Source organism: Hyaena hyaena, unplaced genomic scaffold (assembly GCF_003009895.1).
Source record: "Hyaena hyaena isolate Hyena2069 unplaced genomic scaffold, ASM300989v1 scaffold_183, whole genome shotgun sequence".
Taxonomy (NCBI): Eukaryota; Metazoa; Chordata; class Mammalia; order Carnivora; family Hyaenidae; genus Hyaena; species Hyaena hyaena.
The window spans coordinates 1,104,854-1,119,420 of NW_024080815.1; the positions used below are offsets into that span (position 1 = coordinate 1,104,854).

A 14,567-nucleotide genomic window follows, 5' to 3' on the forward strand; every position below is an offset into this window, starting at 1 on the left:
AAAAAATGACAAGCATTGGGCCTCAGGTAACATTCAGGCCAAGGGAGAGCTCTTGGCACCAGCGTCCTTGATTGTTTTGGACTTGTTCTGCCTTCTAATTTCCATGGAGAAAACAAGGAAATGAATTTAACACCAGGGAACTCTCTCGAAGCCACAGATTAGCAAGGAGGGTGCTTTGTGCTGCAGTCAGCTCAGTTTTCATCTTGAGAGTATATACAAAGCAAACGGGGAAATCCCTTTGTGAGGAAAAGAATATCAGCCAGGCCCGACAGAGTCCCCAAGCCTCCCCTCCCTTGCAAAAAATAAATTAATTAATTAATAAAAATAAAAATAAACCAACAAAACAACAAAAAGGCTGTTTTCCCTAAACATGTCTCAACCGCAACAAAGGAATCTATGTGAAAAGTTTCTAAGTAAACCATCTGCATCGGGGGCTATGACTTCAAAGACAAGAATCTTTTTTTTTTTTTATTTGCAGTTAATGTCACATCACAGCCCTTTGAGTCAAGACCAGGCAGAAGCAAAATAAGGCTCTGAGTGGCCGATGGGATGGTGTCTCCAGACTGCGGAACAGGTTTTCCCTTTTGTCTTACGAGTTCAAGAACTTCTTCCTAATTGGCCTGATGCGTCCCATTGCCTGGGGGACAGAAGATCGCTATAAGAGGGAGGGAAAGGGTAAGAAACAGCTAGTAATGATTTTCTGACAATCAAACTAGATTTTAAGGCAGATTTAAGTCTTGCCAACCGGATTGTTGCCTTGGGAGATGACTTTAAAAATACCTAAGCCCCTTCTCTTTAACATACCAGGGACTAGGTGGCGAGCCTGATCCTGGCGCAAAGAAGGGCCACTGTTTCTCACATCAGGTTTAGTTCAGAGGACAGGGTCAGGAAGAAGGCATATATGACAAAAGGGAGATAGAGAAGTATCATTTGCTTGGTACTTCGTGTTATATGGGAGAGAGAAGGTTAGAAGCAGAGGGAAGAGCCCTGTGCTCCAGCATCTCTATTCTGGGCCAGGACATGTCATACCATTTGATGGGAACACTGGGGGCCAAAGGATTCCTACCTTCCCGCTTGTTTGGAATTCTGGGAAGAAGCCAGCTGGAAGGGTGCCTTATACACACGGGGCGGTATGTTGTGGTTGGGCAGAGAAAGGTCTGACTGTGGCTCCCCCGATCGCAACCTGCTGTGTGTGGCACGGGTGGGGCCTAAGAGTGGCACCGGCCCTAGAGCTGCCAAAGGTAAGTGGTCAGTGAGCCTCCCAGAGGGCTCCGCCATGATGAGGCGTGACGTGGTCCCATGGTGGAGACTGTCTGGCCAAGGTGAATGGAGGATGTGCTGAGGTGAGCCTGAGGAAGCCAGGGACAGCCACCAGGGTCCAGGCTTGTTGAGGAGTGACCAGACTGTGGACAAAGCCAGCCGCACATCTCAGCTGCAAACACCAGCGGAGAGAGTGGCAGTTGGATGATGGGACACAGCTGGGTGGGGACTCAGTGAATCAGAGCAACGAACACAGATGCCTAATGCTGGGAAGTCACAAAACCTGCCTCTCCTTATTACCTGTCTCTAGGGAGAAAAGCAGAAGAAAAAGGTGGCCACCTCCAAGGCTGAACTTTTTCATCCCAAAGAGACTAAGCATTTCTACAGGGACTCTTTAAATTATTGCATCAGACCGTGTCTACTAGAGAGGATAAATAAAGTTCCTTTTTTCCCTTTCTTGCTAAGTAGTGGGCTAGAGCTTTTATGGAAGATCAGCTAAGGGGAGTGAAGATGTGTGTGATCCTCACTCTTTAGTAAAACTTTTTAAAAAAAGGTTCAAAGATGGCTAATGGGGTCTGTTGGTGGTTTTTATTTTACCATCCAGAAACAGAGCAAACTTAACTTATTTGATGTATAAATCAGATATCATACTCAGTTTTTCTTTTGAATTAATTTTTTAATTAACTTATTTAAATTCAGGTTGGTTAGTGAAGTACTGGTTTCAGTAGTAGAATCTAGTGATTCATCACTTACATATAATACCCAGTGCTCATCCCAACAAGTGCCCTCCTTAATGCCCATCACCCATCTAGCCCATCCCCCCACCCACCTCCCCTCCAGCAACCCTCGGTTTGTTCTCTGTATTTACGAGTCTCTTATGGTTTGCCTCCCCCTCTGTTTTTACCTTACTTTGCCTTCCCTTCCCTATGTTCATCTGTTGTGTTTCTTAAATTCCACATATTAGTGAAATCTTATGATTTCTGTCTTTCTCTGACTGACTTATTTTGTGTAGCATAAATAAGACACTCTAGTTCCATCCAGCTTATTGCAAATGGCAAGAGTTCTATTTCAGCGCTGAGTAATATTCCAATGTGTGTGTGTGTGTGTGTGTGTGTGTGTGTACACACACACCACTCTTCTTTATCCATTCATCAGTCGATGGGCATTTGGGCTCTCTCCATAATTTGTCTATTGCTGATAACGCTGCTATAAACATCGGGCTGTGTGTGCCCCTTCAAATCAGCATTTTTGTATCCTTTGGATAAATATCTAGCAGTGCAGTTGCTGGGTCTTAGTAGTTCTATTTTTAATTTTTTGAGGAAGCTCCATTCTGTTTCCCAGAGTGGCTGCACCAGTTTACATTCCCACCAATAGTGTACAAGTACTCCCCTTTCTCCATATCCTCACCAACATCTTTCGTTTCCTGAGTTGTTAATTGTAGCCATTCTGAACAGGTGTGAGGTGGTATCTCACTGTGGTTGTGATATGCATTTCCTTGATGATGAGTAGTGTTGAGCATCTTTTCATGTGTCTGTTAGCCATCTGGATGTCTTCTTTGGAAAAGTGTCTGTTCATGTCATCTGCCTATTTCTTCACCGGATTATGTAGTTTTTGGGTGTTGAGTTTGATAAGTTCTTTATAGATTTTGGATGCTAACCTTTTTTTTTAATGTTTATCTTTGAGAGGGAGAGAGAGGGAGAGAGCGGTAGAAGAGGGGCAGAGACAGACAGAGACAGAGGATCAGAGGATCTGCACTGACAGCAGCGAGTCCGATGTGGGGCTCAGACTCACAAGCTGTGAGATCATGACCTGAGCTAAGTCAGAAGCTTAACCAACTGAGCCACACAGGTGCCCCCTGAATGCTAACCTTTTATCCAATATGTCATTTGCAAATATCTTCTCCCATTCCGTCAGTTGTCTTTTTAGTGTTGCTGATTGTTTGCTTTGCTGTGCAGAAGCTTTTTATCTTGATGAGGTCCCAATAGCTCATTTTTGCTTTTTGTCTCCCTTGCCTCTGGAGACATGTCTCATAAGAAGTTGTTGTAGCTGAGGTCAAAGAGGTCACTGCCTGTTTTCTCCTGTAGGATTTTGATGGTTTCTTGTCTTACATTTAGTCCTTCTTCCATTTTGAGTTTATTTGTGTGTACGGTGTAAGAAAGTGGTCCAGTTTCATTCTTCTGCATGTCGCTGTCCAGTTTTCCCAGCACCATTTGCTGAAGAAACTGTCCTTTTTCCATTGGATAGTCTTTTCTGTTTCTTTGAAGATTAGTTGCTCATGTAGTTGTGGGCCCATTTCTGGGTTCTTTATTCTGTTACAGTGACTTGCATGTCTGTTTTTGCGCCACTACCATCCTGTCTTGATAACTACTGGTTTGTATTGTACCTTGAAGTCGAGAATTGTGATTCCTGCAGCTTTGCTATTCTTTTTCAAGACTGTGTTGGCTATTTAGAGGCTTTTATGGCTCCATACAAATTTTAAGATTGTTTGTTCTAGCTCTGTGAAAAATGCTGACAGTATTTTGCTAGGGATTGCATTAAATGTATACATTGTTTTGGGTAATATAGACATTTTAACAATATTTGTTCTTACAATCCATGAGCATGAAATGTTTTTGCATTTTTTGGGTTCCTCTTCAGTTTCTTTGATAAGTGTTCTATAGTTTTCAGCATACAAATCTTTTACTTCTTTGGTTACCTCTGATTGCTGAATCTAGGACTTAAATTACTATGTTGAACAACAGCGGTGGGTGAGAATGGACATCCCTGATGTGTTCCTCAGCAATCAGACAACAAAAAGAAAAAAAAGGCATCCAAATTGGCAAAGAAGACATCAAATTTCACCCTTCACAGATGATATTATACTCTACATGGAAAACCCAAAAAACTCCACCAAAAAAACTGCTAGAACTGATAAATGAATTCACCAAAGTTGCAAGATATAAAAACCAACATACAGAAATGTGTTGCATTTCTTTATACTAATAAGCAGCAGAAAGAGAAATCGAGGAATTTATCCCATTTACAATTGCACCAAAATCCATAAGATACAGGATAAACCTAACCAAAGTAGTGAAAGATCTGTACCCTGAAAACTATAGAAAGCTTATGAAAGGCAAGGGAGACAAAAAGCAAAAATGAGCTATTGGGACCTCATCAAGATAAAAAGCTTCTGCACAGCAAAGCAAACAATCAGCAATACTAAAAAGACAACTGACGGAATGGGAGAAGATATTTGCAAATGACATATTGGATAAAAGGTTAGCATTCAGGGGGCACCTGTGTGGCTCAGTTGGTTAAGCTTCTGACTTAGCTCAGGTCATGATCTCACAGCTTGTGAGTCTGAGCCCCACATCGGACTCGCTGCTGTCAGTGCAGATCCTCTGATCCTCTGTCTCTGTCTGTCTCTGCCCCTCTTCTACCGCTCTCTCCCTCTCTCTCCCTCTCAAAGATAAACATTAAAAAAAAAGGTTAGCATCCAAAATCTATAAAGAACTTATCAAACTCAACACCCAAAAACTACATAATCCGGTGAAGAAATAGGCAGATGACATGAACAGACACTTTTCCAAAGAAGACATCCAGATGGCTAACAGACACATGAAAAGATGCTCAACACTACTCATCATCAAGGAAATGCATATCACAACCACAGTGAGATACCACCTCACACCTGTTCAGAATGGCTACAATTAACAACTCAGGAAACGAAAGATGTTGGTGAGGATATGGAGAAAGGGGAGTACTTGTACACTATTGGTGGGAATGTAAACTGGTGCAGCCACTCTGGGAAACAGAATGGAGCTTCCTCAAAAAATTAAAAATAGAACTACTAAGACCCAGCAACTGCACTGCTAGATATTTATCCAAAGGATACAAAAATGCTGATTTGAAGGGGCACACACAGCCCGATGTTTATAGCAGCGTTATCAGCAATAGACAAATTATGGAGAGAGCCCAAATGCCCATCGACTGATGAATGGATAAAGAAGATGTGGTGTGTGTGTACACACACACACACACACACATTGGAATATTACTCAGCGCTGAAATAGAACGAACTCTTGCCATTTGCAATAAGCTGGATGGAACTAGAGTGTCTTATTTATGCTACGCAAAATAAGTCAGTCAGAGAAAGACAGAAATCATAAGATTTCACTAATATGTGGAATTTAAGAAACACAACAGATGAACATAGGGAAGGGAAGGCAAAGTAAGGTAAAAACAGAGGGGGAGGCAAACCATAAGAGACTCTTAAATACAGAGAACAAACCGAGGGTTGCTGGAGGGGAGGTGGGTGGGGGGATGGTCTAGATGGGTGATGGGCACTTGTTGGGATGAGCACTGGGTATTATATGTAAGTGATGAATCACTAAATTCTACTCCTGAAACTATTTTTAGCTATATGTTAACTAACTTGTATTTATTTATTTATTTTTTTAAATTTTTTTTTAATGTTTTATTTATTTCTAGGAGAGATAGAGAGACAGCATGAGCAGGGGAGGGTTAGAGAGAGACGGAGTCACAGACTGAATGAAACAAGCTCCAGGCTCTGAGCTGGCAGTCAGCACAGAGCCCGACGCGGGGCTCGAACCCACGAACCGCGAGATCATGACCTAAGTGAAAGTCGGATGCTTAACCGACTAAGCCACCCAGGCGCCCCATTAACTAACTTGTATTTAAAGAAAATTAAAAAAAAAAAAAAAAAAAAAAAGCCTGCCACACTTAGTACTTCTTGCTCCCCATTTCATGGTCCAGAGTGATATTTCCTCTTGGGCAATCCTGCTATCATACTCTCTCATTCCCTATCTCTTTCTTTCTCCTTCTCTCTCCATGGAAGGGGTTCCCTCCATTCTGTGGTACTGCTGTTTCTTTCTCCCCTAGTTCATGTACACGCACCTTGTACCTGGCATGCTGTCTCCCTCCAACCGTGGAGATCCTTCTGCCACTCCATCGATTAATTTCCTGATCAAGTCATCTGACCTCAATACAGCTGTGTTTGAGGGATGAGGAAAACCCAGAGTACCCCTACTTCTCCACCATCTTAACTCCTCCTTCTCCTATGGTTTGATAATCTGGGTATATTCCAGTGTTGATAATCAACACAGAAAAATAAAACATTCCTCTCTCAATGTTGGCCTGTCATCAACGGACTCATCTGAGCCCTTCCGACAAATAAAAATGATGTATAGCCCTTCTATCTGTTCTATACAGTGCAGCGCTATAAAGATTTTGTTACAAATAGAATTTTTGTTGCTATAAAGAAAGTCTACATATCATTACAATGTGGGAAAGAATAGGAGACTCTCTTTGGTAGTCTGTTGCTGAATCTTAGCCCTCTCACTAGTTATCTTGAGCGTGCTTTTTAAGTTCTGAGACTTGGTTTTCTAAACTGTAAAATGGGGATAAAATGCCTAAGTAAAAACAATCATGAAGATGATGTCTAAAATTTACTAGGGGCTTGCCCTGTACCAGGCAACCCCGTAGGTAGGTATGTTTAGTCCATGAGGTGTAAAGCAATTGTTGTACATGTCCATTTAGACCTAGACCTAAGTGTAGGAAAGCCATGCATGGATCTGGTCCTCTGAACACACGGCCACAAAACAGTATCTTATGGGGCTGCAACCAATGAATACATAAATCAACAGAGCGTGCCAACTGAATTTATTTCAACTCTCCCGCCTTTGTGGTGGAAATTCTTTTCTCATCTGTGTTGACCTGGTCTGGCCCATACTGGGAAGGGTGTTTCCTGTACCATCTCTGGTGCCTGGCAGAACTAGGCTCACCTTCCTTGGTGTTCCTAAAGCACCTGTGTCCTGGGCCTTATCTCACTGTACAACAAACACTGGTTTGCACGTGGGCCTCCCCAGTGAGACCATAAGGCAGGGGTGCTCTTCTATGCCAAACCCACACTAGACTCTCAGCAAATACTTTTTAACTGAACATGTGGGGAAGCGAGTGAACGATTCCGTTCTGTTAGCTCATGGGATGGAGTAAAATGTTGCCCTCATAGCCCACGTGAACAAAGCCAGAAGCAACTTGCTATGCAGGTGGTGAGTTTCTGCCTGTCTAGCCTTCCTCTCTGCCTCCAGGCTGCTTGCACAAGACAGGAAGAGCATCCCACTCTGGGATGTGCAGTGAGCTCTGTGCCAAGTGCATTCTGGGGAAAAATATCTTTAACAAGGGCCTACAACATATCATCGTACTCACCCTCCTTGAGCATTTTTTCTCTTAATTTCTGTTCCAGTCTGCTTTGATGATCTTCCAATTCTAATTCTTGGGCCCTGGAGATGAGAAAAATGTTCAAACCTTGTAAATACTGAAGATCTGCCTAGAAACATAAGCTCACTGACTGTAACTACTGCCCTTTTTTTTTTCTCATTAAAATTGGGATCTTGAAGTATCTCTAAATGGAAAGGTCTGCTACTTCTGGGGTCACTGAAGGATCCCAGAAGGACTGCTGGGATATGCTAAGCCCCAGAGACGATGGAGTAGCTGAAGGTTGTGATGTGATCTCCCTGGGTGTTTGGAAGGCTATTGAGGCCACCCTTTGGGGATGCATCATTGAGAGGTGACTAGTATAATCCAGGAGAGAAGCAATGACAATCTAAAAATCTTTTCTTTTTGGGGAGCAAAAGGACTTCAAGTATGGCCTCTAACAACTCCCAAATCTCTGATTGTGATAAAGAGCAATACAAGGAGGAGGAGGCAGGATGGAGCCATTTTGTCCCAGTGAAGGCAATAAAACTCAGACAGCAGTCCATCTGGTTGTAGGAGATCTGAAAAGAAGACTCAGTGATGCTTGGGGTCTCTGTGTTTCCACAAGTAGGAGCCACAAAGTCAGTAAGTAAAGTTAGTTCTCAGTGCAGGTCAGTTTGGAGTTTTCTCAACTTTTCAATGCCTGGGGATATTCCATGTGTATCCCATGTATGTGCAAGATACCCAGATGCTAGGCCATGTGTAATGTGGAGGTTCCCCAGAGTTTTGGGAGCCCAACTCTGGAGTTCTTAGGAGAATGAGGGCCACAAACAGATGTCACAGGGATCAGAGATGGTAGGTAAGTCATATGATCCCTAAGAGGAAGACTATAGAGAAAGAAAAAATGGAAAACAAGAGTTTGGAAATGCCTACATCTAGAAGCCAAGCAAAAGAGATATAACCAGGGAGGAAGCAATCAAAGCTTGGAAAAGCAATCAAAACAATAAATGCAGCATCACAGAAACCAAGAGGAGAAAGTTTTGAGAGGGAAGAGAGGTTGAGGGTATTCATTGCTACAGAGACATTGAAGAGGGTGAGGGCTGAGAATAGGTCCCTGAGTTTGACATTGTGGCGGCTTCCCTTCCAGCCCTACCCAGTGTGCGTGGGTATCTGCTATACTTTGCTATGCCCTGTTGTTGCTGCCCTCATTTTTACTACTACCTGAGTCAAGGTCTCTGCCATGTTCAATATTCTACCCTTTGTTACTGACCCTGAACTTCTCTTGGCCCACTCTGATAGCCAATGGAAGTGCACCACTCAAGACTTCCATTAAGAGAGAACTTTCTGGGCAGAGTATAGTGAGCTGACTGCTGGGGCAGAATCCAATCAGTGTCATGCTTTGGCCACACTGTCCCCATGCAGCTCCCAGCCAACGTCAGAGCACAGCGGTGGTACTGGAGCTGGACTCCTCTGATGGCATCTCTGCTCTGGTTCTCCCTCTGGCCTGGCTGAGATGTTCTCAGGGCTGCAGGGTCCTCTGAGGCTCCTCTGCCCAATTCTCCTTCCTCCCCCTCTCCTTTCAGGACCACAGAGGGTCGGTAGCCTTGCCTCTTACTCTCCCTCCCATTTCCTTTTATCCCAGTACATTTCTTGGACTTCTAATCTTGTCTTGGCATCTGCTTTCCCAAAGCACCCAAGTCAGTTATCTAAGATGGTTCTCTCTGTTCAACCAAGTCTTTCCTTTAAACAAAAACCTATCCTTTTACAGAGCTTCTACCTACTTTTGTCCAGCTCAGATACCTAAGTTCCTCCCTCTGGCCTCTTTCAGAGCAGAAGATTCCCCCTGGCAGCAGACTACCTAGGGAAGCCAGTCACTGAGCAACAACAGCAGCCACCATTGCCTTCTAGACTCCTACAGGTAGAGCCCATGTGCTGAATGCTCCTTCTACAAACTTCCATGGAACTTTTGCCATGTTTTCTTATTGCTAGCATGCTATGTGTTCGCATGTCTGTCTCCCCTAACACCACGATATCCGAGAAGATAGGGACTGTGGCCTCACTCATTTTATTTCCACAGTTCCAGCAGTTCCTGGCACACAGAATGTGCTGGGTACATTTTTGTCAAATGAACTTGGTAATTCAGATCTGGTCCATGGGCAGATGGTATGGTTGAGGGAAAAAGGCTTTGCAGTCAGGTGGGCATGGATAAGTGTTGCTCTGAGTCTCAGCATGTGTATCAACTTCAGAAATAGTGATAGAAAAAATAATTACTAAGGAGGACACTTTCTTCCCCATTCCTGGACTTTCCTTCCATGTCCATGAAGCTCAATGAGTAGAACTCCCAGCCCCCATCCCCAAGCTCCATTCCTACTCACTCTCACCCTGGGAGAGGTAAATTTGGGAAGAGACTTGGTGAACTTGGCTCACACCCTTTTTCTCCTGGGACTAGCTTGCCTGCTGCAGACCTCTGTTCTTGATGACTCTGAGCCTTGCCATAGGTCTATGGCAAGATTTCTCAATCTTGATACTATTGGCGTTTTACACCACTGGTTGGTGGGGGGAGACAGGGCCTCCTGTGCATTGTGGAATGTTAAGTGCTACTCTTGGCCTCTGTTCACTACATATAGGTAGCACCTTCTAGGTGTGACAACCAAAAATGCCTCCAGACATTGTTGAATACCCTCTGGGGGGCAAAACTGCCCCCAGTTAAGATCTACTGGTCTAGGGTAAAAGCCTTACCCCTAAGAAGCAAGTGGGTCCATTACTTTCTGTAACTACACAGATGAGTATGTTTAATTCTGGGGTCTGGTTAGAATAGTGGGTTGAGCGGTTACCTCCAAAAGATATGTCCACATGCTAGCTGAGTGACCCTCAACTCTTTCAGAGTGCGGTGACATCCACCTCTGCTTTCTGGTCTCCCACCAGGCTGCAACCTCTCATTCAGAGAGGACAGTCAGAGAGGTCTCAGTCTTTGTATGTTAAAGCCACAAGGAAGTGGCCAGGTAGATTCCCCCCAAGCCCTTTCCAGACATAAGCTTCCCTATTGCAGGGGTGTGTCTGCAGGTGCCCCCACACACTGGTCTGGGGGACAAGGATGGATTGAAAGTACCTTCTCCAAATGGTTTCTAGCTCCAGACCCATCACCTGAGGTCTGTTTTATCCATAGGACTCCACAGAGGGAACAGACAATCAAAGATTCTCTGCACTAATGCCAGCATGATATGCAAGGCATCAAATATCAATTTGCCTCAATCACAATTCTGTATGCACAAGGAGGAAAATTCCTGGGACTTCAACCTGGGAGGGTGAGCCACCCCACTCCCACCCCCTTTGCTTTTAGGACTCACTGTTATCTCTGTTGCCTTACTTACATGATCAGTAGCTCCGACTCATATCGCATTAATTTATTCTTCTCCAGAACCAGCTTAAACCATTCCTGCAAAAGCTGAGCTTCATCCTGTGTGCCTGAATCTGCTTAAGAAATCAACAGCAAATGGGTTAGATTGGCATTTTTCTCTCCACGATCAACCTGCTTCGGAGCTACTTTAGTGGGCCATGTTTGTAGCAGAAAAGGGCTCAGCAGGCGGCAGCCCCCTGATGGCCTGTTGATGCTTCAGGTTGCAGGCGTGACAAATAAAACCCACCTGTGTGTGCTCTGGGGGCGGTTCTCCTGGGCATTTAGGGCATGAATACTTTACTTCCAAGGGTCACCTAATCTTGATAACGTCCTGTTGTAAATGAAACGTCTCCGATCTACCGGTAAAACTTTTGTATATTTTCAAAACTTTTTAAATGTTTATTTATTTTTGAGAGAGAGACAGAGCATGAGCAAGGGAGGGCAGAGAGAAGGGGAGACACAGAATCTGAAGCAGGCTCCAGGCTCTGAGCTGTCAGCACAGAGCCCAACGTGGGGCTTAAACCCACGGACCGCAAGATCATGACCTGAAGTGGGTCACTTAACGGACTAAGCCACCCAGGCGCCCCAAACTTCTGTATGTTTATACATCAAAATCCCCATCAAAGAAAACCCTAGTAACTCTGCAGGTTATGATCTCCTCCTTTTCCTTCCCCAAATCCAATGATTATCGGGTGCTCAGGTGGGGCATGCCTCCCTTCATAGGACAGGGTAGCTCACACCACATTTAATTACAGAGGAGTGGTGACCGGCATTTTAAGTTTTTACACAAAGAAAAGCCAAATGATGGGAGGAAAAAGTTACTAGCTTTGAGTCTCACTGGGAGAGTTACATTCGTATCTTCTTATAACTTAGATTATGACCTTTATTAAACATAAGAATAACCATAAGAAAAACTGACGCTGCTTTTGGATGTCCAATGTTAGATGCTAAATGTTTACATAATAAAACGTTAAAATCTAATCATATCTGAGAAGCAGGGACATGGAGATGGCTTTTTAGTATTTCACCCTGAAATGAGAATACAAGGCTGTATAGTGGCTCACGGGTGTTCTAGAAGGATTTATACTGGCGTATCCCATAGGCAGAGGGGAAAACAGTGCATACAACATATGTGTGACATTGAGCCTTTGCTTCTTCATTGGTTAAAATTAACAATAAGACACACAAGTAGGAGTGCCTGGGTGGCTCAGTTGGTTGAGCGTCCGACTTTGGCTTAGGTCATGATCTCACGATTTGTGGGTCTGAGCCCTGCGTCGGGCTCTGTGCTGACTGCTCAGAGCCTGGAGCCTACTTCATATTCTGTGTCTCCCTCTCTCTCTGCCCCTCCCCAACTTTCTCTCACTCGCTATCTCTTTCTTGCTTTCAAGAATAAGCATTAAAGATACTATTTAAAAAAAAAAGACACACAAGTAATAGAGTAGTAAGAAGCTACTTTTTATCATGCTCTGATTACATGCTAGTCACTGGGCTATGTGCATTTTATGGGACATCTCATGTATTTTTTATTTTTTAATGTTTTTAAATTTATTTTTGAGAGAAAGACAGCGAGCAAGCAGAAGGAGAGAGAGAGAGAGAGAGGAGAGAGAGAGAGAGAGAGAGAGAGACCTAGAATTTGAAGCAGGCTCCAGGCTCTGAGCTGTCTGCACAGAGCCCGACTCAGGGTTTGAATCCACAAACTGTGAGATCATGACCTGAGCTCTAGTCAGACACCCAACTGACTAAGCCACCCAGGCGCCCCAGTATATGGGACATCTCATCTAAACTTCATAAGAAACTCACCAGTAGATTCTTTTATTATCACCACTTGATAACTGAAGAAAAACAGAGGTCTAAAAGATCAATTTTCCCAAGCTCACAGTTAGTAAGTGGCAGAACCAAGGCTTGAACTCAAGGGAGCTTTATCCTGAGCCCAGGCTTTTCACTCCTTTATATCACTCCTCACTGCACCTCACTCCTTCCCTCCTTCTCATAGGCTTGTAAGGCCAGTAACACCCTTGGCACATTGCCCTGCACATAGCAAGTTGTCCATAAAAATGAGTTCCCTTTTACTTCAGCCTTCGTGACCACTTTTTACTGATACGGACATTTGGGTCCATAGAGATTTATATGCAATGCCCCAAATTACATAATTTAGGGTAAACTGGTACTACAAGACAGATCTTGACTTCTGACGAATTCATTCATTTGTCCCTCCATCCATAAATTCATTCATTCATCCAATAGCACCTAATTTATGGAAGAGATACTGGATACTTCTTTGGGTAATAGGGATACAATGATAGACAATGCTACATGTCATGAGAAATTTGGAGATAGTAAAGCATAAGGCCTGCCATCTCTATTTTTTTTTAAAGAATGTTTTGGATCAGATGGATTTAAAGAACTAGAATAAAATAGAACATTAGAAAACACTTACCACAACCAAACAGCATAAAAGCACTCTGGGAATATAGAGAAGAGAGGATTTTCCCAGTCGGGATGTGAGGTTGGCTTTCCAAGAAATGTGGTGTTTGAACTGGGGTGTTGAAGAATGGATAACACTTGGAGAGGAAATAATGAGAAGGGGAGAGGACATTTCCAAGAAGAAGGAACAGTGTCAGCAAAGACAAGGGGAGGGGACAGAAAGTGGTAGACACAGAGATCAGACAGGAGCAAGTGGGCATGGAGGGGTGGAGGGGGAGGTCTGGGAGATCTCATCATAGAAGTCCCTGAACGTCATGCTAAGACTCTTGTACTTCATGCTGTAGAACACAAAAAGACACTAAAAGTGGCTGAGTAGAATAATTTAAGTGAAGTTTTATACAGGAGGGATTAAAAGGGAGAGGGGGGGCAGAGACATTAGCAAGATGTTATTCTTCCTTGGGTTTCTTGGATAAGTCAATGAATGAACTTATAAACATGTTGAGTGCCAACATCTTCTGAGTATTGTTCATGGTGCTGAGGAACAGGAATGAGTAAGCATTGGTTTCAGCTCTTTAGGCGACTGGGAACTTGTAGTTCAGTGGGAAATCCCAACACCACACAGCCAAATAGAATATAATGTGCCCCTTGCTATGGCCACACAGCCAGGAACAAAAGAATAAAGTATATAGACCGGAGATCACATATAACATAAAAGTTCCTTTAAACTTGGGATCAGACTTCCACTCTTCCACCTGCTACCACATGGGCTAAGAACACGTAACACAGCTTCCCTGAGTCTAGTCTCCTCATCTGTTATGAAGATGCAGTGGGATTGGCTGTGTACACAAAGACCTTAACCTAGATCTGGTACATGGGTTTAAGCTCAATAAATGGTAATGGCCATTATTCAAATCATATAACATAAGTGATGGAAGAACCCTCATGGGTAATCTGTTCCAGGGATTCCCTCTACCTCCTATCCTCTCCAGCCTCTGTGATAACTCTCCATGTGATGATGGGACTCCCTACGGGGCTGTGTACTCCAAATATAGACAACTCCTTTCCACCGGCCTTCGATGGGTTGGCCACCAGCTACCAAGTCCAGTTTTACCTCCACAGGAAAACAGAGAACACTGACCACTTACACAAAAGGCATTTGAAGACAGGTATTTGAAGATAGGTCTCAGGATTCAAAGAGTGTTCTGTCAGAGAACCCCTACATCATTTGTCATTGTGTAACAAGAGCCACTGCCCACCTCTGCTTGCCCTCTAATTCTCCAGAATGCAACTT

At 43.7% G+C, this 14,567-nt stretch overlaps 1 protein-coding gene across 1 annotated transcript in view; it reads right to left on the minus strand.

Moving 5' to 3' along the window:
- The window catches only part of MICALCL (MICAL C-terminal like), a 56,702-nt gene that overhangs the window by 488 nt on the left and 41,647 nt on the right, over positions 1-14,567 (minus strand). Inside the window, exons 9-10 of the mRNA XM_039240907.1 lie at positions 10,827-10,926; positions 7,468-7,541 (exon numbers count right to left, since the gene is read on the minus strand). Of these exons, the coding sequence (XP_039096838.1) occupies positions 7,468-7,541; positions 10,827-10,926 (174 nt within the window). The remainder of the gene's footprint in view (positions 1-7,467; positions 7,542-10,826; positions 10,927-14,567) is intronic.